We start from the raw sequence: 21,789 nt of genomic DNA, 5'->3' as shown, positions 1-21,789 counted from the left end.
CAAAGATCAATAAAACTAAAAGCTGGTTCTTTGAGAAGATAAACAAAATAGATAAACCACTAGCCAGACTCATCAAGAAAAAAAGGGAGAAGACTCAAATCAATAGAATTAGAAATGAAAAAGGAGAAGTAACAACTGACACTGCAGAAATAAAAAAAATCATGAGAGATTACTACAAGCAACTCTATGCCAATAAAATGGACAATCTGGAAGAAATGGACAAATTCTTAGAAATGCACAACATGCCAAGACTGAATCAGGAAGAAACAGAAAATATGAACAGACCAATCACAAGCACTGAAACTGAAACTGTGATTAAAAATCTTCCAACAAAAAAAAGCCCAGGACCAGATGGCTTCACAGGTGAATTCTATCAAACGTTTAGAGAAGAGCTAACACCTATCCTTCTCAAACTCTTCCAAAATATAGCAGAGGGAGGAACACTCCCAAATTCCTTCTACGAGGCCACCATCACCTTGATACCAAAACCAGACAAGGATGTCACAAAGAAAGAAAACTACAGGCCAATATCACTGATGAACATAGATGCAAAAATCCTCAATAAAATACTAGCAAACAAATCCAACAGCACATTAAAAGGATCATACACCATGATCAAGTGGGGTTTATTCCAGGAATGCAAGGATTCTTCAATATACGCAAATCTGTCAATGTGATAAACCATATTAACAAATTGAAGGAGAAAAACCATATGATCATCTCAATAGATGCAGAGAAAGCTTTCGACAAAATTCAACACCCATTTATGATAAAAACCCTGCAGAAAGTAGGCACAGAGGGAACTTTCCTCAACATAATAAAGGCCATATATGACAAGCCCACAGCAAACATCATCCTCAATGGTGAAAAACTGAAAGCATTTCCACTAAGATCAGGAACAAGACAAGGTTGCCCACTCTCACCACTCTTATTCAACATAGTTTTGGAAGTTTTAGCCACAGCAATCAGAGAAGAAAAGGAAATAAAAGGAATCCAAATCAGAAAAGAAGAAGTAAAGCTGTCACTGTTTGCAGATGACATGATACTATACATAGAGAATCCTGAAGATGCTACCAGAAAACTACTAGAGCTAATCAATGAATTTGGTAAAGTAGCAGGATACAAAATTAATGCACAGAAATCTCTGGCATTCCTATATACTAATGATGAAAAATCTGAAAGTGAAATCAAGAAAACACTCCCATTTACCATTGCAACAAAAAGAATAAAATATCTAGGAATAAACCTACCTAAGGAGACAAAAGACCTGTATGCAGAAAACTATAAGACACTGAGGAAAGAAATTAAAGATAATACAAATAGATGGAGAGATATACCATGTTCTTGGATGGGAAGAATCAACATTGTGAAAATGACTCTACTACCCAAAGCAATCTACAGATTCAATGCAATCCCTATCAAACTACCACTGGCATTTTTCACAGAACTAGAACAAAAAATTTCGCAATTTGTATGGAAACACAAAAGACCCCGAATAGCCAAAGCAATCTTGAGAACGAAAAAAGGAGCTGGAGGAATCAGGCTCCCTGGCTTCAGATTATACTACAAAGCTACAGTAATCAAGAAAGTTTGGTACTGGCACAAAAACAGAAAGATAGATCAATGGAACAGGATAGAAAGCCCAGAGATAAACCCACGCACATATGGACACCTTATCTTTGATAAAGGTGGCAGGAAAGTACAGTGGAGAAAGGACAGCCTCTTCAATAAATGGTGCTGGGAAAACTGGACAGGTACATGTAAAAGTATGAGATTAGATCACTCCCTAACACCATACACAAAAATAAGCTCAAAATGGATTAAAGACCTAAATGTAAGGCCAGAAACTATCAAACTCTTAGAGGAAAACATAGGCAGAACACTCTATGACATAAATCACAGCAAGATCCTTTCTGACCCACCTCCTAGAGTAATGGAAATAAAAACAAACAAATGGGACCTAATGAAACTTAAAAGCTTTTGCACAGCAAAGGAAACCATAAACAAGACCAAAAGACAACCCTCAGAATGGGAGAAAATATTTGCAAATGAAGCAACTGACAAAGGATTAATATCCAAAATTTACAAGCAGCTCATGCGGCTCAATAACAAAAAAACAAACAACCCAATCCAAAAATGGGCAGAAGACCTAAATAGACATTTCTCCAAAGAAGATATACAGAATGCCAACAAACACATGAAAGAATGCTCAACATCACTAATCATTAGAGAAATGCAAATCAAAACTACAATGAGATATCATCTCACACCAGTCAGAATGGCCATCATCAAAAAATCTAGAAACAATAAATGCTGGAGAGGGTGTGGAGAAAAGGGAACACTCTTGCACTGCTGGTGGGAATGTGAATTGGTTCAGCCACTAAGGAGAACAGTATGGAGGTTCCTTAAAAAACTACAAATAGAATTACCATATGACCCAGCAATCCCACTACTGGGCATATACCCTGAGAAAACCAAAATTCAAAAAGAGTCATGTACCAAAATGTTCATTGCAGCTCTATTTACAATAGCCAGGACATGGAAACAACCTAAGTGCCCATCATCGGATGAATGGATAAAGAAGATGTTGCACATATATACAATGGAATATTACTCAGCCTTAAAAAGAAACGAAATTGAGCTATTTGTAATGAGATGGATAGACCTAGAGTCTGTCATACAGAGTGAAGTAAGTCAGAAAGAAAAAGACAAATACCGTACGCTAACACATATATATGGAATTTAAGAAAAAAAAATGTCATGAAGAACCTAGGGGTAGGACAGGAATAAGGACGCAGACTTACTGGAGAACGGACTTGAGGATACGGGGAGGGGGAATGGTGAGCTTTGACAGGGTGAGAGAGAGTCATGGACATATACACACTAACAAACGTAGTAAGGTAGATAGCTAGTGGGAAGCAGCCTCATGGCACAGGGATGTTAGCTCGGTGCTTTGTGACATCCTGGAGGGGTGGGATAGGGAGAGCGGGAGGGAGGGAGATGCAAGAGGGAAGACATATGGGAACATATGTGTATGTATAACTGATTCACTTTGTTATAAAGCAGAAACTAACACACCATTGTAAAGCAATTATACCCCAATAAAGATGTTAAAAAAAAACAACAACGTAAACTGCATACTTTGTATAACTAAATTAAGATATATTTTGAGAAGTTGATGGCTTTGGAAATTTAGAGCTCAATAGGGCCCTTTGAAAAAGAAATATCTAAATATATATTTAATATATCAACTTTATAAGTGACTTGGTAAGAGTCAACAACTGCAGAAGCAAGGACTACGGTTAATTTCCCAAAGTTTTTTATTTGTATTACTTTGCTTTATTATTTTATGTTCATCTGGTATGCTTCCAAGGATATTCAACCCTGTTTATGATACAAATATATATATAGCAACAGCAAGCCCTTTAAGAGAGAAAGAGAAGACTAAAAACAGTGACTGCAGTGAATTAGGATTAATGAAAGGTGAGGTTCATTTGGCACCAAAGAAAAGATTAGATGAAAGGAGAGTAAAGTCAGAGTTGGCAGAGCCAAAAAAGGCTTGGATAAGACTGACATAATTTTTCAAAACTCATCTGCAAAGAATAACGATTCTTTATCCAAAAAAAAAAAAGGCCCAGAAAACTAAGTATTTCTGTATTTCCTAGAGCTGAAACTGTATGTCTCTACTTCTTCCACTGTGAGAAGATCCAGATTCATGAATAAGTTCTAGTCGAATGGGATGAAGTTTTATGCTCTCAGTAAATATATTATCCTAGTTATAGTCCCCATTCCCTTGCTACTGTTTTTAGTCTTCTCTGCCCTATTCAGGGAAGCTGACACATTCCCTTGTCACTGATGAGCACAGGAGTAGCACTTGCAGAAACAAGTTCTTAATGTGCTCACTGCAGTGTGCCTGACCGGCAGGATTACACTAGTACCTGAGGGCTCATGCTGCTCCAGGGATAACTTAGTGGCAGCAGTATATATACTAAATCTCCTAGTCTTCCTGCTAAACATTCTTACCTTCTGTTAACTAAACAGGGAAGGTTAAGAAAGTTGGTAGATCTTTCTTGAACTTAGCTATAGCACTTTGTGGGAATTTCCTTGAGGAGAATTAGCTATGGTCCTTTTATTTAATTAATTCATTTATTTAACATCTTTATTGGAGTATAATTGCTTTACAATGGTGTGTTTCTGCTGTATAACCAAGTGAATCAGCTATACACATACATATATCCCCACATCTCCTCCCTCTTGCGTCTCCCTCCCACCCTCCCAGGTGGTCACAAAGCACCCAGCTGATCTCCCTGTGCTATGCGGCTGCTTCCCACTAGCTATCTATTTTACATTTGGTAATGTATATACGTCCATGCCACTCTCTCACTTCCTCCCAGCTTACCCTTCCCCCCTCCGTGTCCTCAAGTCCATTCTCTATGTCTGAGTCTTTATTCCTGTCCTGCCCCTAGGTTCTTCAGAACCTTTTTAATTTTTTTAGATTCCATATATATGGGTTAGCATATGGTATTTTTCTCTTTCTGACTTACTTCAATCTGTATGACAGTCTCTAGGTCCATCCACCTCACTACAAATAGTTCAATTTCGTTTCTTTTTATGGCTGAGTAATATTCCATTGTATATATGTACCACAACTTCTTTATCCATTCATCTGTCGATGGACACTTAGGTTGCTTCCATGTCCTGGCTATTGTAAATAGAGCTGCAATGAACACTGATACATGACTCTTTTTGAATTATGGTCTTCTCAGGGTATATGCCTTGAGAGTGGGATTGCTGGGTCATATGGTAGTTCTATTTTTAGTTTTTCAAAGAACCTCCATACTGTTCTCCATAGTGGCTGTATCAATTTACATTCCCACCAACAGTGCAAGAGGGTTCCCTTTTCTCCACACCCTCTCCAGCATTTACTGTTTGTAGATTTTTTGATGATGGTCATTCTGAGCTATGGTCCTCTTAAATGCTCTTTTATACAGATTTTTCTTATACTGCCATGCTGAGATGGTATTTACCCTGCTTACATATTTGGGATAGGGCTAAAACAAACATTCAAGTTAGGCAGGATGTCCAGGTTCAAGTCTATCCTGAAGATATTTATTGGATGAGATTCCCTAGGTGACCTGTCATCTATACCATTGCTTTTGTTTAACCTTGGAATTAGAAAAACTTGCTGGATAGTCAGCACTGAGTGAAAGGATAGCTCCTTCAGTGCACACCCCCCCTTTTCAGACAGGGCCTCTGGCCATGGTGCTGACATATTTTTTTCAAGTGAAGCTCATTTATGAGCATACCCTAAAGGGAGGTGGCAAATGATGATTAGGATAGGGCAAGAAAATATTAGAACTAAGAGACACAAACTCCAGTGGTATTAGTTCTACCTTATGAAAGAACTGTAAGATTATCAAAAAGATGACAGGAGAGTGTTCGCATTCATTCCTATCATCCTGCCTCTAAATTCAGTGATCAGCAAAGAAGGACCAAAAACCTAGGGTTAGCCACTCTACATCACATGCTTACCATTTTCTGAGTCATCCAGAGTTATGCTTCACAGTAACTGTCACCATCTACTTCCTTTATATACCCATTCTAGGATCTCAGAATACAACATAGCTGGGAGGGACAGAAAGATGGATGACAGTACAGTATAATCTGGGCTTACGTAGTCGTCTTAGGAAAAGAAAGTGAGCAGGGATAATAATAATAAAAGCCCTGGGAAAGCACAGACATTTAAATACTAAGACTGCATTTGATCACTAAAGCAATCAGAAAAACACACTGTTGCAACAAGACAATCAGTTCAGGAGTTGTGAAAGGTGAAAGTCTGTGACGCGCTCAAAAGTGGATTCAGAGGCCAAAGATTCAGAGCTCTGACCCACTCCAGGTCCAGGTAAAGGAAAAGACAATGTGAGAGCACCAACTATAAAGTGTTCTTATAGCATGGACTCTTATAATTAGACATAGTATCAAGAAAAACTTGCACGAGCTAGTAAATATCTGAGTCCCAGGAAAAGTTAATTTGGGGAGGAAGGTGGAAGGAAGGACCCACACCTAATTATATCATGACACAGTATCATGATTTAAGGATAAAGTCAATCATTTTGATATACAATTCTGTACAGTTATATTAGGAAAAAAATATGAGATTAACGATTACAACAAAGTAAAAAAGGTAAACCAAAGAATAATATTTAAGGTTTGAATCCTTTATGTAAAAACAAATTTGGCATGTATCAATATATAAGGTCTGAAATGCTATGAACCAAATAATTACTTTGTAGTGAAAGGAGGGAAGATGGGCATGGACATAAGGGAAAAGTCTACCTTTTACCATGTATTCTTAAGCACTGATTAAATTTTGTTCGTAACTTTTAATTTTAAAAAACTGTGTCAAAATTAATAGTGCTCACATAAGCTGACTCTATTTTAAAATCAAAATGAGAATCAAGTTTCAGTTATACAAGTTAGGTTCTGCATAAGTAATGGATAGCAACGTGATTATAGTTAACGATACAGTACTATATACTTGAAATTTGCTTAGAAGATAGAACGTAACTGTTTTACCACAAAATTTAAAAAAAGGAGAAAAGAAAGAAATCTATATGAGGTGATGGATATGTTAAATACTATAGCTTGATTGTGGTATTTCACAATGTATACCAAAACATCAAGTTGTATACCTTAAATATAAGCAATTTCTAATTTGTCAATTATACCTCAACAAAGATGGGAAAAAACCAAGAATCGTTAAAGAGCAAAATAAATGCAAACTTTCACTTTTAATTTGGTATTGATATTTAAGATTTTACAGTAAAAAAATATAATCTATCATTATTGCTATAACATAAAACAATCTTTTAGAGCCAAAGAATATAGACTGTTTAATTCTAAGCAGATCTAATCATCCTCACTCATTAGTATTTAATATTATAGACCAGTTTTTCCTAATTCTTTCATAACCAAGGACTCTATATTATTTTCCACTTTCACAAGGTCCATATTTTTGACATGTAAGATTTATTCAGTAATATTTTTTTTCAAACACATTATTAAACACACATTCACACACATACACTCTCTCCCTTTTCCCTGCCAACTAAAACCTGTCAGTATAAGATAAACTGATGCTAGTATGCTTAGCTGATAAAACAACAGTCTGTACAAATTAGGCTGTTCAACTTAAGTATATTTAGAGTCCACAAGGTTCAGAAGATGTTTAAAACAACAAGTGAGTGTGCATTTGCAACTTAAGACCCTCAGGGCTCCAAGGACTCAAAGATGGGATATGTCAATATAGATAATAAAACCAAAGTTGCCACAGTCTGAATTGCCTCTTAATAGACCCAATGAGAAAAACCCTTAAGTTGTTCATGAGAACTGGAGAAGAAAAATCCACACTGGATAGGTAGGTATGAACCTTACTAAATTAATATATTGCTAAACTTATAAATAAAGAAAATAAATATTTAATGATGAAGTTCATTAACAAAGTAATCTAAAATATAAACCAGATACAAATAAAACAAATCTCATAAAAGTTCCTTTGAGAAAAAAAAATTAGAAGTATGACATTTCAACTGTTTTTTAAAAGAAAATACACAAACAAAAGAGTATAATTTGTATTAATGCAGTTTTGTGCCACAGTAATATTAGAAATTTTATGCTAACTTACAGATTTTAAAGATTTTCAAGTTTTAATTGCTTTCAAATGGTATAGCAAGTCACAAATATTACTTTAATATTATTGTCTTTTTTCCAAACTACCTGAACATTTTCATTCCACTTCTCAGCAAAAATCTTGCCTGGAAATACTGCAGGTAGAGATAATTGTTCTTTAAATATTTTAAGATACTGTGGAAAACCAAATGAATTCATTAAGTGTATCTGCCGGTGGGAAAATCGTGACTTCACTCTCTTTTCTAAGAGTTCCAAAATATCCTTAAAAACAAACAAAAATCTCCGTAAGATGCATATTTAAAATAACCATACCAATGTTAGAGGTATAACTATTTGAACTATCACTTATAATCAGCAATGTTTATCCTGTAATAGACAATTAAGCATTTAAAATGCTTATCCTGTAATACACAATTAAGCATTAAAAAAAATTTAATTATTCCCTTGATCTACTTAGGGCTACAAGGTAGTAGAGGTAAGAGAATGCGGCTTGGAAATAAACCAAGCCTCTAAAACTATTTTTAATCCAAGCTACTTTTAATCCCCTTCTAAGCACTTGTAAGCCTGGTGATGTCAAGCCTTTTTCCAACCATGTTTTTCTCAGCTTATCTTTAACATTGCAAGACCAACAATAACTACTAAAAAATTATAGCTATCAATAAACAATTTCATACATTCTATGAAGAATTCAGATAAAAAATTAATATAATAAAATGTAATTAGACTTATTAACATTCATGAAAATTTAAACATCTTCTTCATTGTTTTATGTAACAAAGACTCAAGAAGCAGCATGTGTAATGGAGAAATATTCAATTCACTAAACTATACAAATTTAAGCTGAAGCCACGCTGGACTTAAGGAACAAACTGTAGAAGAGGAAACTGGCAGGAACACAGTGTGACATTGGTAAATTATTCTGTCTTTTGGCTTTTTTATAACAATATTTGAGAAACTACTTGTATTAGTGCTATTTTTCCTTGAGAAGTGAGGGAGCAAGTTTAGTGTCAATTTTCTATAAAAAAAGAAAAACAAAAAGCTGTGGCGAGGCCCAGAAATACGGATTTTCAAATCTACCCAGATGATTCTAGGTTAAGAAACCAATGATACACAGGAAAGAATTAAAGCGACCAAAAAGGCATCATGGCATCATGGTTAGTGTGGAAAGGAAGACAGGAAAGATTAATAGCTTGGGGTTAGAGTGGAGGAGGGTGAATGAAAAACCTGAGATGTGTTTACAGGTTAAAGAAAAATATAGTGACAGCATAAGACAATTAAAAGTTATGTTCAGAGACAGAAATATTATACATTTACTTTCTACTAAGGAGCAGTTCTAGATCACCCATACAGGTAAGCAATAATTAAGAGCCTGAACTTGGGAATGGAAAGAGATGGAAGTAAAAGAATTTTAGAGGTGAACAGTAACTGATAGTTTGGTGGTGGGCAGTAATGACAGAAATTGGTAATGTGGGGATACAGGGAATAGTAGAAAAAAAAAAATTACTGCCACAAGGAAGAGGTTATTTGCTAACAAAATCACTACTCCATCATTCCTTTTGCTCTTTCCCTATAAACATGGACACATAGATATATACTTAGACTTGAATTACACAGTTGGAGAATTATACATACAGAATAAAAAAGAGACTCTGATAATATGGCTAAGGAGCTACTAACCCTTTATTTGGTCCCTCACTGGGTCAAAAGCATTTGCCACTGCCACTTCCACCCAAAGGAAGAGCTTTTAGCAAGGAGGAATGTGCTTCCTTAACCACTGTGTTAAATTGCTACATTTTGAAAAGAGGAATAAAGATATGTGGAGAACCAGCCAGATTTTCTGTGAGAGAGGCTTATTATGAAAGCATACATTGTAAGCTCTAGAGCACTGGGGAAGGAGGACAGAGAAAGCCACTCCTTTGAGAAACAGCACTAGCAAGACTGTTGAAAGATGACTTAGTAAAGAGTTTCACATTTCTAAAAAAGGGAACGAGCTGTACAAAAGGAGAATGAGGGCTTGACATAAGCCTGCCATAAATGAAGGAGGAAAAAGGATGAAAGCTACAGATGCATGGCAGCCATAGTATAAGAAGCGGGTGGCTCTTAAAAACCAGTTTTACCTGAATTCAATTAGAAAGTTCATACTAGGAGAGTAAAAGAACGTAAACACACTGCTTCTCGGCCTTTCGGCTAAGATCAAGTATAGTATCTGTTCTTATCAGTTTAATAACCGATATGTGCTCTATCCGAGGACAATGAATTAAATGGATTTCTGGAACTAGGAGATGGAATAGGAACTTGCTCCATCCATTCCACGCATCGACCTGGTACTGCAGTACTTCCAAGAATGGTGCACCCACTTCGGGGAAAAATTTTTTAAAAAAAGAAAAAGAGATAGATAAGGTAAACGCAAAAAGACCTACATAAGCTGTCTGAAGGTACACAAGGTTCAACATACATGGAGTCTTCACAAAGTAATGTGATAGTGACGTTAACACTATGGTTAAATCATTCTAAAATCCTCCAAGGAGCAAAGAAGCCACTACCTACAGTGACAGCCTGATAGAGATAATCCCTTCCATTTCTGGAGATGTATACTTACAAAGTTGGGACAGTATCATTTTGAGTTGATTCCAAGCATTTTTAAAATATGGAAAGAATCTTAAATGTAAAAAGTAGAAACTATTAGCAATTTTTATAAAATGGTAGTGAGGTTATTTAACTTTCTCTTTATTTGCTAATGTAGAAATTATATTTATTAGCATAATCTCACTTCACATTTTTTTATTCAGTAATTTGATTAGACGGCAGGAGGTATTAGTCTATCAGGATATGTGATAAATATTTCCTTGTTTTCCTCAATTTGAGTTGAAAAGTGGGATAAATGTGCCAAGTATTGATGAAATACATTTGAAAAATGACCTACATGGTAACTAAGTCAGTAATTAAACTTTAATTTTCTAAATATTATAATCAATTTTTAAAATAGAAACACTTACCAATCTACATGTAAGACCAATAACTGCTACTGGAGTCTGTGCAGACTGAGAAATGTCAAAAAGATTATAGAGGAGTGTTTGGTTTTTATGATGAGCAAAAAGATCAAATTCATCTAATATGAAGATCACTGGGCAACTACTAGTCCGGTCACCTAAGAAAAAATAAGAGTTTTATATTAACAAGCAATTATATCAGCCTTTCTTAAATTTCCAAACTATTTATTACATTTCATTTTTTAAAACTCAATTCAAAAAATATATATTGATAACCTACTTTGGGTGGGGCACTTACCAATGCTTGTACATTTATTCAACAAAAAAAATTATTCAAAGGACAAAATAGCCCCTATGGCCCTCAGGTAATTCAGTCTAATCACCAGACTCTAGTAGCTTTACTGATGTTAAGAAAATCATTTAAATGACTGAAGATTATTGTTTTTTAAATTATGTAAACGTAATTCTTCTATCATCAGAAAATTGACAAGGATCTTTTAACACCTACAGAGACCAAAACACTTTGGGATTAAATACAGAGGGACATAAAACTATTACTTCAAAAGAGACTTATTTTTAGTTAGTAGAAATATAAAGTAAATCTTCCCATAGAAATAATTTTTATAAATAACCGTTGTACTGTGAAGTTTAACCAAAGCTACTTTAACTCCTACTAATGACAATTATAACACTTCTACAACAGGGAAAAGTTCAACATGACTCTGTGGATTTGTTTTTCTTCTCACAACAATGGAAACTACTTTAGCAGAACAATCACTATTACCTTAAGGTCTAAGGCTTTATATTTGCATAAAAAGTGAAAAAAACTGATAATAAGCAGATTTATTAATAATAATTATTATCTGTTAGATAATATCTGATAATATTATCCAATAGATAATAAAACATATGCATTAACCTAAATGATATTAAAACCACAGGGACCACTCAGAAGTCTAGACCTACATAATACAGTACTTTAGTTTTTGATAAAATATAGCATTACATAACAATGGAAAAAGTGGTATATTCAAAATTAGATCTTTACTTTACACCTTACCAAAATAAATTCCAGCCAAATGATGAATTATATGTACTGGATGAAAATATAAGTGAATGTCAAAGTATGAAGGAGAGAAAATTTTGACTATGTAAAAAATTTTAAACTTCTATTCAGCAGAAAAGTCCAAACCAAACTTAAGAGAAGAAACAAGTGCAAGAATTCACATAATAAGTATGAGATAAACCACCAAAATAAGGCAAAGAACCAACAGGAAAAACACAAACCAGGAAATATCAGTGGCCAATTAAAATTTGATATGAGCATCATCAGTATACAAATTATGCAAATTAAACTAAAATAAAATTTTTTTTCTATTAAATAGGCAAACATGAAAATAATTGTTTTTGAGATCCTGTAGGAGAAAAGTACTTTTAAATATGTTTAGAAAATGGACCTTCTAGGGTAGTTTGGTAATTGATATTTATTCTTTTAAATGTAGAACCTTTTAATCTAGAATTCTACAACTGAAATTTACCCCAGGAAATCTGGATGATCATTTAAGCATTTCTTCCTAATTATACAAAATTAGAAATAAAAGTTGATAACTGGTGATTAATAAATTATAATTCATTATATTAGAATTTTAAATTATAGTTAATTTATATTTTTAAAATGAAATATATGAGAACCATAAAAATGATGATGCACCTCAATATTTACTGACATGGAAAGATGCTTATGACATACCATGAGTAAGTGAAAAGATGTATATCACACAACAAAATAGAAAAGATTTTATTCTTATTGAAAATTACGTCTATACCAATGATATACTACAGGTGAATAAAGATATGAAATCAAATATTAGTTGGAATAATCACTATTATTAGGGATTTCAATGGTCATTATTTTATTCTTTTTTATATTTATTTATTTTTGTAAAAGCATATGATCAAGGGAAAAATAAAGCTAAACAATTATCTTTTGATATTGTTAAACATACTAATATTTACCTTTTTTTAAAGCTTCCAGAAGAAATGAAAGGTTTTCGGCAAAGCTTCCCTGAATAACAAAAAAAGATACCATGACTAGAAGTTTAGTGAAATAAAGAATAAAAGAGGGCTATATGATTCTATATACTGTATAGACACCGTGTATCTGGCCAAAGTCATTGGCCAGAATCTGAGCTGAATATCTCTATGCTTACAATCTAAAACTTAAATACAAAAGTAGAGATGGCATAGCACTGAAAATGGCATTATTATGCCATGTTCAAAATTTTATATTTTCTGGATAAAATCTGTAAAAATGTTAACTTTATTTAAAGGTAATTTTTAAGAGTTGTTATATTCTGAATAGTCAGAGAACAAGAAATCCACTGCGCTTTGTATCTTGAAACACGTCAGTCTCTTGCAAGTCTCAAACTTGTACCACTAAAAAAATTACCATGAATTTAAATGAGATCCAAAAGGAAAAGGGAGAAGAAACTTGCCTCAAACATCAGACAATACAACAGTGTTTCTCTATTCAAGAGAATATTATAGAATTTGTATATATCATATCAAATTTGGCTATGTTTACTTGGAACACAGCCAAAACATTTTTGGATACAACTTAAATATTCTGGTTGGAAATTAATAGAGTAGCAGATGCATTATCCAGATGTTCCAGCTTGTGGATAAAGGCCTAATTAAAATATTTTTTCACTTAAGTCCTTAATTTTTACTTCATTCAGATTTCTTTATTTAAAGAAACAGCCAACTTTAAATTTGAGGAGATATATAGGAAAAAAGAAACCCACTTGTTTGTTTCCCAGTAGAGAGAACTGATATAAAATAGCATAACAGGTTTTAAAGAGCTTCTACATACTTTGTGATTACATACTGTCAAGTAATACTATTTCCAAGGTAGGCAGGGCAAGAGGTATTTACCATAACATAAACAAAGGCTCAGAGACAATCTGTTGGAAAATCAGTGGTCAAAGTTACTCAAAGGTTGCTTACATTTTGCTATTTTTTTAAAGACTATTATACCTGACATTAAGTGTAAGTATATACTTAAATTCATATGCACATATTATAAGAATTTACTTATATGAGTATATACTTATATAAATATACACATTTATGTGTGTGTGTGTGTGTGTGTGTGTATATATATATATATATATATATATATATAAATGAATATACAAGTTTGCTCTAAGTACATCAAAACAGAAAGGGTCTGGGTTAAATCACTTAGTTTCTTAATGCCCAGCCTTTGTCATTTTATGACTTCAGGCACACTAATTATGTTCTCTTAGCCTCAGGTGCTTAATCTATACAATGTAGAAGTTAAACTATAATCTGTATATGTGGGGATTATGATAACAATAGTGATGACTAGGATGATAACCAACTGTGCCTTGTATTATTTCATATGAATCCGATGCAAATAGCTCTATTTAGAAAAGTCAGAAACACTTATCTACTGGAAACCAAAAGCCAAACATAATAGTAACAAACATAATACTACATAATAGTAACTCTCCTTTGCCAACTAGGCCGCTATCTTCTACATTACATTCTGGACAGGAGGTAGAACAACAGATTTACAGAAGAAGCATTTGAACTTGCACTTCAAAGACCTGTAGATAGGGACTTCCCTGGTGGTGCAGTGGTTAAGAATCCGTCTGCCAATGCAGGGGACACGTGTTCGATCCCTGGTCCGGGAAGATCCCACATGCCGCAGAACAACTAAACCTGCGTGCCACAACTACTGAGCCTGCGCTCTAGAGCCCGCGAGCCACAACTACTGAGCCCATGTGCCACAAATACTGAAGCCCACACACCTAGAGCCCATGCTCCGCAACAAGAGAAGCCACTGCCATGAGAAGCCTGCCCACCGCAACGAAGATTATCCCCGCTCACCACAACTAGAGAAAGCCCACGTGCAGCAATGAAGACCCAAAGCAGCCAAAAAAAAAAAAAAAAAGACCTGTAGATAATGGAAGGGTAACACATGATTGGCTCAACTTGTTATAGGTAATTTTTAAAGAATAAAATTATTAAATGTTAGGAGGCTTACACAACTATGTCAGTGTTACTGCAGAACAGAGACACAGTTTAGAGATCAGAGTGACACCACTTAATGATCACCAGTGACCAGAAAATGAACTTGGAACGTCTACAACCTGCTTCAATTGCATTAAGCAGATGAGTCATTTCATTATGAAAATTAAGGCAGCTGCAAGTTAATCATGTTTCCCTTGAGCCTTATAAATCAAGTGGTAGGTAAAAAGTTTAATAAAAGTTCCAAAACATTTATCAGTTTAAGTTATTGATGTTTACTGTCCTGAGATTCCAAGCTACAATAATGAGATGTGGGTAACTTTCTAAGAACATTTTAATAATAAGAGATAACTGACATTTGCACAGCATATTACCATCCTATTTAAAAAAAAAAAAACATAAATGATGTTTAATACTTCTTTTCTTCTTTAGAATAAATCTGTGAGGTAAGTATCATAAGATAATGCCAATTTAACAGGTGAGGAATCTGTAATTCAAAGATATTTATTAGCCATGATTACCAGGTAGTCAATAGTTATAGGGCAAGACTCAAATCCACTTTTTGTAGCTTCAAATTCAATACATTTTCCACTACTCCCATGCTATCCAAGTCTCATAAGACTAGAAATAGACTGCTAGAGTGTAGTATTTTTAAAAACATATTAATCTATCTCCAAAGGTAGAGAATCATAATATTTACCTTACAGATAAAGAAACAAACTCAGATAATATCTACACAAACCTGGACTTCTTGAAGTATTTAATAATTAGTATAACCTACTTCAAAAAAAATCTAAACATAAAGATTTGATGAATAAATGCATCCTAGTACATTGTACATTCTTGTAAGAATCTTACATATTTCAATTTAGAATCTCTGAACTCTTCCTACTCTTCCAAAAATATAAACATATCTATGCTATAGACTTTAATTTGAAGCCTATTTAATAAAATAATGAAAATAATACTTACAAAAACTTTATCTCCAACTACATTTTCCAGATTTAACTGCCTTGTGATTTCCTTTAAGGCAATTTTATCATTGATCTGCAGCAGTCCTGAAATAAAGCCCATTTTAAAGTATTTAATAAAAATGAAATATGTATTTGATAAAATGCAGATTATTTTCAAGTAAATTTTCTAATGCTTTTAAAAATTTAACTAGAAAGAAAAAAGTCAAAGCCTATTAGTGTACATTATTTCCTTTTAAAAACTCAACAGTGAAAACATTTAATAGACTCAAAGAACCATCTTCCTTGGGATTAGTATTATTTAAAAAAAACCAAGAGACCTTATGTGTCTCCTTTATTAATATTTTTTTAATTTCTAAAAATACTGTGTACAGTGTGCTAAAGTAAAAGTTGTTAAACAAGGATTTAGTTTTTAAAATATAGTTATTAATGCAGATTTAAAACACACTAGTAAATTAAGGTTCATAATATAAAAAGCTCACATGGCTTACATCATTTCCAATAACAAAACGAGGACATACTTACCATTTAAGTGAACTTGTAATACATTTTCACTCACTTCTTCTACTTCCATTAGTTCTTTCAAAGCATGGTTTATTAACTAAATAATATTAAAAAGTTTATGAAATATTTAATAATAGGTAAAAGATGATAAGCCCATATTCTTTTTTAAACTATCAGTAATAGGAACAGAATATAAACAGATTGTCATTTGAAAATCAACAATTAAATTTGCAGATTCTCTGTAGATAGAAGGTTTAACTGAACTCCTAAAGTCTGACTCTTAAGATGCCAGAGCCTGGACTGATGCCACACTCTCTCAATCAGCTACCCAAATTTCTAATAAACGTTCAGAAATAACCCTTAAGTTTTCAAAGAAATACTTCTCTACAGTAGAAGTCACATAAAACTATGGCCACTTAAGAACTTCATGTCTCAGTCAGTTCATTATATGTCTCCACCATTTACTCTACAAAATTATCACTGAAATCAGTTAAAAGCTATTGAAAATAAGTACAAGAACAATGCTAAATGATAGCAAAACACCTGCCCCCAATACAGCAATTTTTATGAAATACTGTGAACTACTTTGTATGTTACCTTAAAATGAAAATTAAAAAAGAAATACCAAGAGGTTAAGCTGAAAAAAGAGATGTTGCCTTTGTTAGCTGCTAGGTAAGCAAAGAAAGCCCTTATTAAACTTAGAGCTCACAATTAAAAAAAATTATTAATACTAATAAAATATAATAGTAACTACTACTAAAAATACCCAGAAAGTGTTATGCCACCTTAAACTGTTCAATTATAAAGCTTCACATTTTTATAATTACAGGTTTCTATGCCACATACTTACATTCTTTATATTTTTTGATTTGTGACATCTTATCACTCATATTGCACTATCATATATATCTCTTCATATTAATACTACATATTTCCTTAAATTTGAAAATAAATAGAATTAAGAAAAAACATAAAGCTTTTTAAAAGGAAGAGTAATGGCAGATTATTCTTTTTAATATGAAAACAGAAATAGAATGGTACTATCCCAAAATATATAGTCCAGGAAATTAGGCTATGTATACAATAAAGATGGCATCAAAATTTAGTGAGGACAAAAAGGATTATTCAAAAAAGTCACTGAGACAACTGGTAAGCTATTTTGAAAAACAAAATACTATTTGTATTTGCAATATTCTACCTCTATTTGTCACTGTAATATCTTTGTGCAATAGAAAGAAAACAAATACCCTCATTTTAAATTATTACGTTTCACAACAGTATTATCAAACATACTAGCTATTCCTGGTATATCTGTATAGTTTCTAAAGCATATGGAATTCTACCTCAGGTCACAGGTAGTCCTCTTAAAAAAGTCCTCTTAAAAAAAGACAATCTCAAAATGTCAACTGTCATACTATGAGTAAAAGCCCAGCTGAGATGTTACATTCTTTACAGAAAACTGTCAGAAGATGAGGTGGTACTTTTCTGTCTTTGGATCAAGTCAGACCCTATCGCAAGAGTTAGTCCCCAAATGATACAAACTCGGGTCTCTTATGCTGTATTCTCTTAGTAACCTGCTGTGTTCTTGCCCCCACCTCTTGATATTTTACTTACATAATATTTGTATTTCCCTGGCTCTGATTTTATGTTTAAAATCATTTTACGTTTGATGAATTGTTCAAAACCATTTCAAATTCTTTGCAAAATGAAACAGGGTTAATAATAATACCTTCATTTTACATATGCATAGAGAGAGTTGTAACAGGTTTATAGCCTCTTTCCACTGAATTTACTTTAACACCAGGTTACTATGATTTGCTTGAATCAGCTCACAATTTTTTTATGAGGTGTGACCGTCTGAAATGATATTAGCAAGTATGTCTTCAAATAATAATTTTAGTTCCACTCTGGATATTGCTAAAATTTACTGTGTAATTAGCTAGGTTACCAATCACATAATGCCAGTTTTTTTTCAAGGAAACAATGTCATCTTTTCAAATATTTTAAACTATATTATGTACTAAAAAAACTTAGTTGGTTATGTTACACTAACCATCATAACGAATTTGGCTACCCCATTTCCACATTCTTTGTAGCTATAAATTAATTTTACCAACATAGTAGCACAGCTTGCTTAGAACTGCCAACGTCCAGAGATTTTTATGCTTACCTACTATTACTATTCCCAAATACTTTATGGAACACAAGATTCAACAATATGCAACTAGAAGAAATATCAACTAGAAGAAACATCCTACTTAACCATCTAGCAAGTTTCTTTGTCTACAGTTATCTCTATATAGAAGAGTATTTTCCAGGGTCCAATCTGTCATTTGGAACCATATCTATTTTTAAAATAAATGTTTGAAATACAACAAACCACAATATCTGTTACCTTTATTGCTTAACTGTAGATTTTGAATTTTTGTATTTTGGATAGTTTGGCCAAGGATAGTGTTTTAAATATACTGTAATCTTATTTTTTAAGTGCAAATTTACATGATTATACTAATAATATTACTAACACATGATTGTACTAATGCTATGATATACATAATTATACTAATTATATTACATAATAAAATTCTTATCTAAGAATAGCTTATTTTATCTCAGGATACTCCCACATACAACAAATCACAAAAGTGGCACGAGTTAAACAATACTCCTTATCTTTTTGACCTCTCAATATTGGAGTGCAGTAGGAATAAATTAAATTGTACCAAAATGGAATACCAGGTATGGGTTCTTCCATATTCCAGTTAACTCACATTAGATAAATGACGTCAAAACACCAGAACAGTGTGTTGTACCCACAGACTTGTAGAATTAAAAGAGTGACCCTTAATGTAGACAATGGATTTTAGTTAGTAATGATGTCTCACTATCACTTTCATTAATTTTAACAAATGTACCACACTAAAGCAAGATATTAATGATACGGGAAACTGTGTGCACGTGTGTGCATGTATGTATGTGGAGATTATATGGGAACTCTGTACTATCTGCTTACTTTTTCTGTAAAAAATATATCTATTTTAGCCAATTTACTAATGAAATGGAGTATAGCTTTAATTTGTATTTACTTATACAACTTTGTAAGCGTTTACTAGCTCTGTTTCCTTTTTTCTGAACTTTCTCCATGCCTTTAGGGACAAACTTCCAAGATGAAAGTTCAGAATAAATTCAGTCATTAGCTGTTCAAGTTATATTTTTAGGCTTGACACTTTGATGTATAAATCACTGAGATTCAACTTCTCTGTTGTATTGTTACTTTGTTTCAAGATGTGCAGTGTACCACAGAATAACAGGTCTAATGTACTGATTCCCTAGATCTCATTTTCTCCTGTACTGATACAAGAGTATCACTATGGAGCTCCTTGAAGAATTAAAGTATTACGTAAAACTGTTCTTCAAAAATACATAGGTAGGGCTTCCCTGGTGGCACAGTGGTTGAGAGTCCACCTGCCGATGCAGGGGACACGGGTTCGTGCACCAGTCCGGGAAGATCCCACATGCCGCAGAGCAGCTGGGCACGTGAGACATGGCCGCTGAGCCTCCGCCTCCGGAGCCTGTGCTCTGCAATGGGAGAGGCCACAACAGCGAGAGGCCCGCGTACAACAACAACAACAACAACAAAAAATACATAGGATAGGGCTTCCCTGGTGGCGTAGTGGTAGAGAGTCTGCCTGCCAATGCAGGGGACGCGGGTTCGTGCCCCGGTCCGGGAGGATCCCACATACCGCAGAGTGGCTGGGCCCGTGGGCCATGGCCGCTGAGCCTGCGTGTCAGGGTCCTGTGCTCCACAGCGGGAGAGGCCACAGCAATGAGAGGCCCATGTACCGCAAAAAAAATAAATAAATTAAACAAAATAAATAAAAAATACATAGGATAATGTGTTTTCCAAAGACAATAAAATAATGAAAACTGGAAAGAAAGGAAAATTATCCTTTACTAAAGAAAGACTTAAATTCACATTAAGAGGGTTTGCAGAGCTTCAGTTTTTATGACCCACACTTGGAAATAGCCTGTGAAATGTTCACACTGCTAAGACAGAGAAATTCTAAAAGCATCCAGACAAGGAAAAGTCACAAACTCAAAACATGTTAGCTGTGGTGGTCATCAGTGATGTTCACCATACTTCTGCTTAACCTCCCTTTCTAGGCACCTAGGAAAAATGCACTTCCTTGCTCTCTTGAAATTAGGTGTGACCATGTGACTCACTCTGTTCAATGAACTGTGAGATGTGTTCTGTATCACCTCTGGGTAGGGACTTTAAGAGTGTCCATAATTCATCATGCTCCCTTTCTTCCACTGGGGTGTTTGTGGAGAAATGCTGACATAACATCCACCACTTCCTTTGAGTGACTACAGAGAACAGTGTCCCCTTGCTGATCCACACTATGCATAGAGCAAAAGTAAACAATAAACTTCTTTTGTGTCAAGACACTGAAATTTAGGGTTGTTATGACTGCATTATCTAAACTATCCAGATTGAAACAGCAATTTATAAAGGAAAAAAGAAAAGCCTACCCTTGGAGTTTTCCCACAGAATACAAATTGAATAAAATCTATGTAATTCCAAAGGAGAAAAAACTGTGACCCAAGAATTCAATCCCAGCCATGTTGTAAGTAACGTGCAAAATAATTTTTGAGGTATTTAAAATATTTTTTACATTTCCCCATATTACTAAACTTCATTTCTCTTTTGTATTTCTGTGGTCTGAATGACTTTAGTGATTTGTTCTGTTAAGCAGGTTGTTGGGGTTTTTACCTTTGCCTTCAACCAACTTTCCATTCTTTAGTTTTTAAAATAGATTGTATGGTCATATAGTTTACCCTTCAAAAAGTATAAAAAGATATGCAGTGAAAAGATTCCTACCTCTGTTCCCATATCCCCGCCTCAACAAATAACTCACTATATTTGTGTTTAATATCTTAGGGAGGCACATGGATGGCCAAAGAGCACATGAAAGGACTTCCCTGATGGTGCAGTGGTAAAGAATCCTTCTGCCAATGCAGGGGACACAGGCTCTAGCCCTGGTCCAGGAAGATCCCACATGCCGCGGAGCAACTAAGCCCGTGTGCCACAACTGCTGAGCCTGTGCTCTAGAGCCTGTGAGCCACAACTACTGAAGCCCGCGTGCCTAGAGCCCATGCTCCGCAATGAGAGAAGCCACCGCAATAAGAAGCCCATGCACCGCAACGAAGAGTAGCCCCCACTCGCCACAAGCACAGAAAGCCACTGCACAGCAACGAAGACCCAACACAACCAAAAATAAAAATAAATTTATATATTAAAAAAATGGGGACTTCCCTGGTGGCGCAGTGGTTGGGAATCTGCCTGCCAATGCAGGGGACAAGGGTTCGAGCCCTGGTCCGGGAAGATCCCACATGCCACGGAGCAGCTAAGCCCGTGCGCCACAACTACTGAGCCTGTGCTCTAGAGCCCGTGAGCCACAACTGCTGAGCCCACGTGCCACAACTACTGAAGCCCGGGTGACTAGAGCCCGTGCTCCGCAACAAGAGAAGCCACTGCAACAAGAAGCCAGCGCACGGCAGCGAGGGGCAGCCTCCAC

General features: G+C 34.6%; 1 protein-coding gene and 1 non-coding gene across 10 annotated transcripts in view; one reads left to right on the top strand and one right to left on the bottom strand.

Annotated features, from left to right (window-relative positions):
• The window catches only part of ORC4 (origin recognition complex subunit 4), a 113,083-nt gene that overhangs the window by 31,423 nt on the left and 59,871 nt on the right, over positions 1 to 21,789 (bottom strand). For 7 of the 9 annotated variants that reach the window (XM_029224511.1, XM_029224508.1, XM_029224509.1 and 4 more), the window contains 5 exons: positions 16,232 to 16,307; positions 15,708 to 15,793; positions 12,696 to 12,744; positions 10,686 to 10,837; positions 7,777 to 7,950 (listed from right to left, as the gene is read on the bottom strand). In XM_029224511.1, the coding sequence (XP_029080344.1) occupies positions 7,777 to 7,950; positions 10,686 to 10,837; positions 12,696 to 12,744; positions 15,708 to 15,793; positions 16,232 to 16,307 (537 nt within the window). The remainder of the gene's footprint in view (positions 1 to 7,776; positions 7,951 to 10,685; positions 10,838 to 12,695; positions 12,745 to 15,707; positions 15,794 to 16,231; positions 16,308 to 21,789) is intronic. The other 2 variants (XM_029224516.1, XM_029224517.1) reach the window with 2 other exon arrangements.
• Positions 9,857 to 10,047, top strand: LOC114897323. The gene has a single exon (XR_003794052.1). It is a non-coding gene; the product is annotated as a U2 spliceosomal RNA (small nuclear RNA).

The sequence above is a fragment of the Monodon monoceros genome, unplaced genomic scaffold, assembly GCF_005190385.1.
Source record: "Monodon monoceros isolate NGI ecotype Baffin Bay Population unplaced genomic scaffold, NGI_Narwhal_1 Super_Scaffold_16, whole genome shotgun sequence".
Classification (NCBI taxonomy): domain Eukaryota; kingdom Metazoa; phylum Chordata; class Mammalia; order Artiodactyla; family Monodontidae; genus Monodon; species Monodon monoceros.
This window is presented reverse-complemented; position numbering and strand designations above follow the sequence as displayed.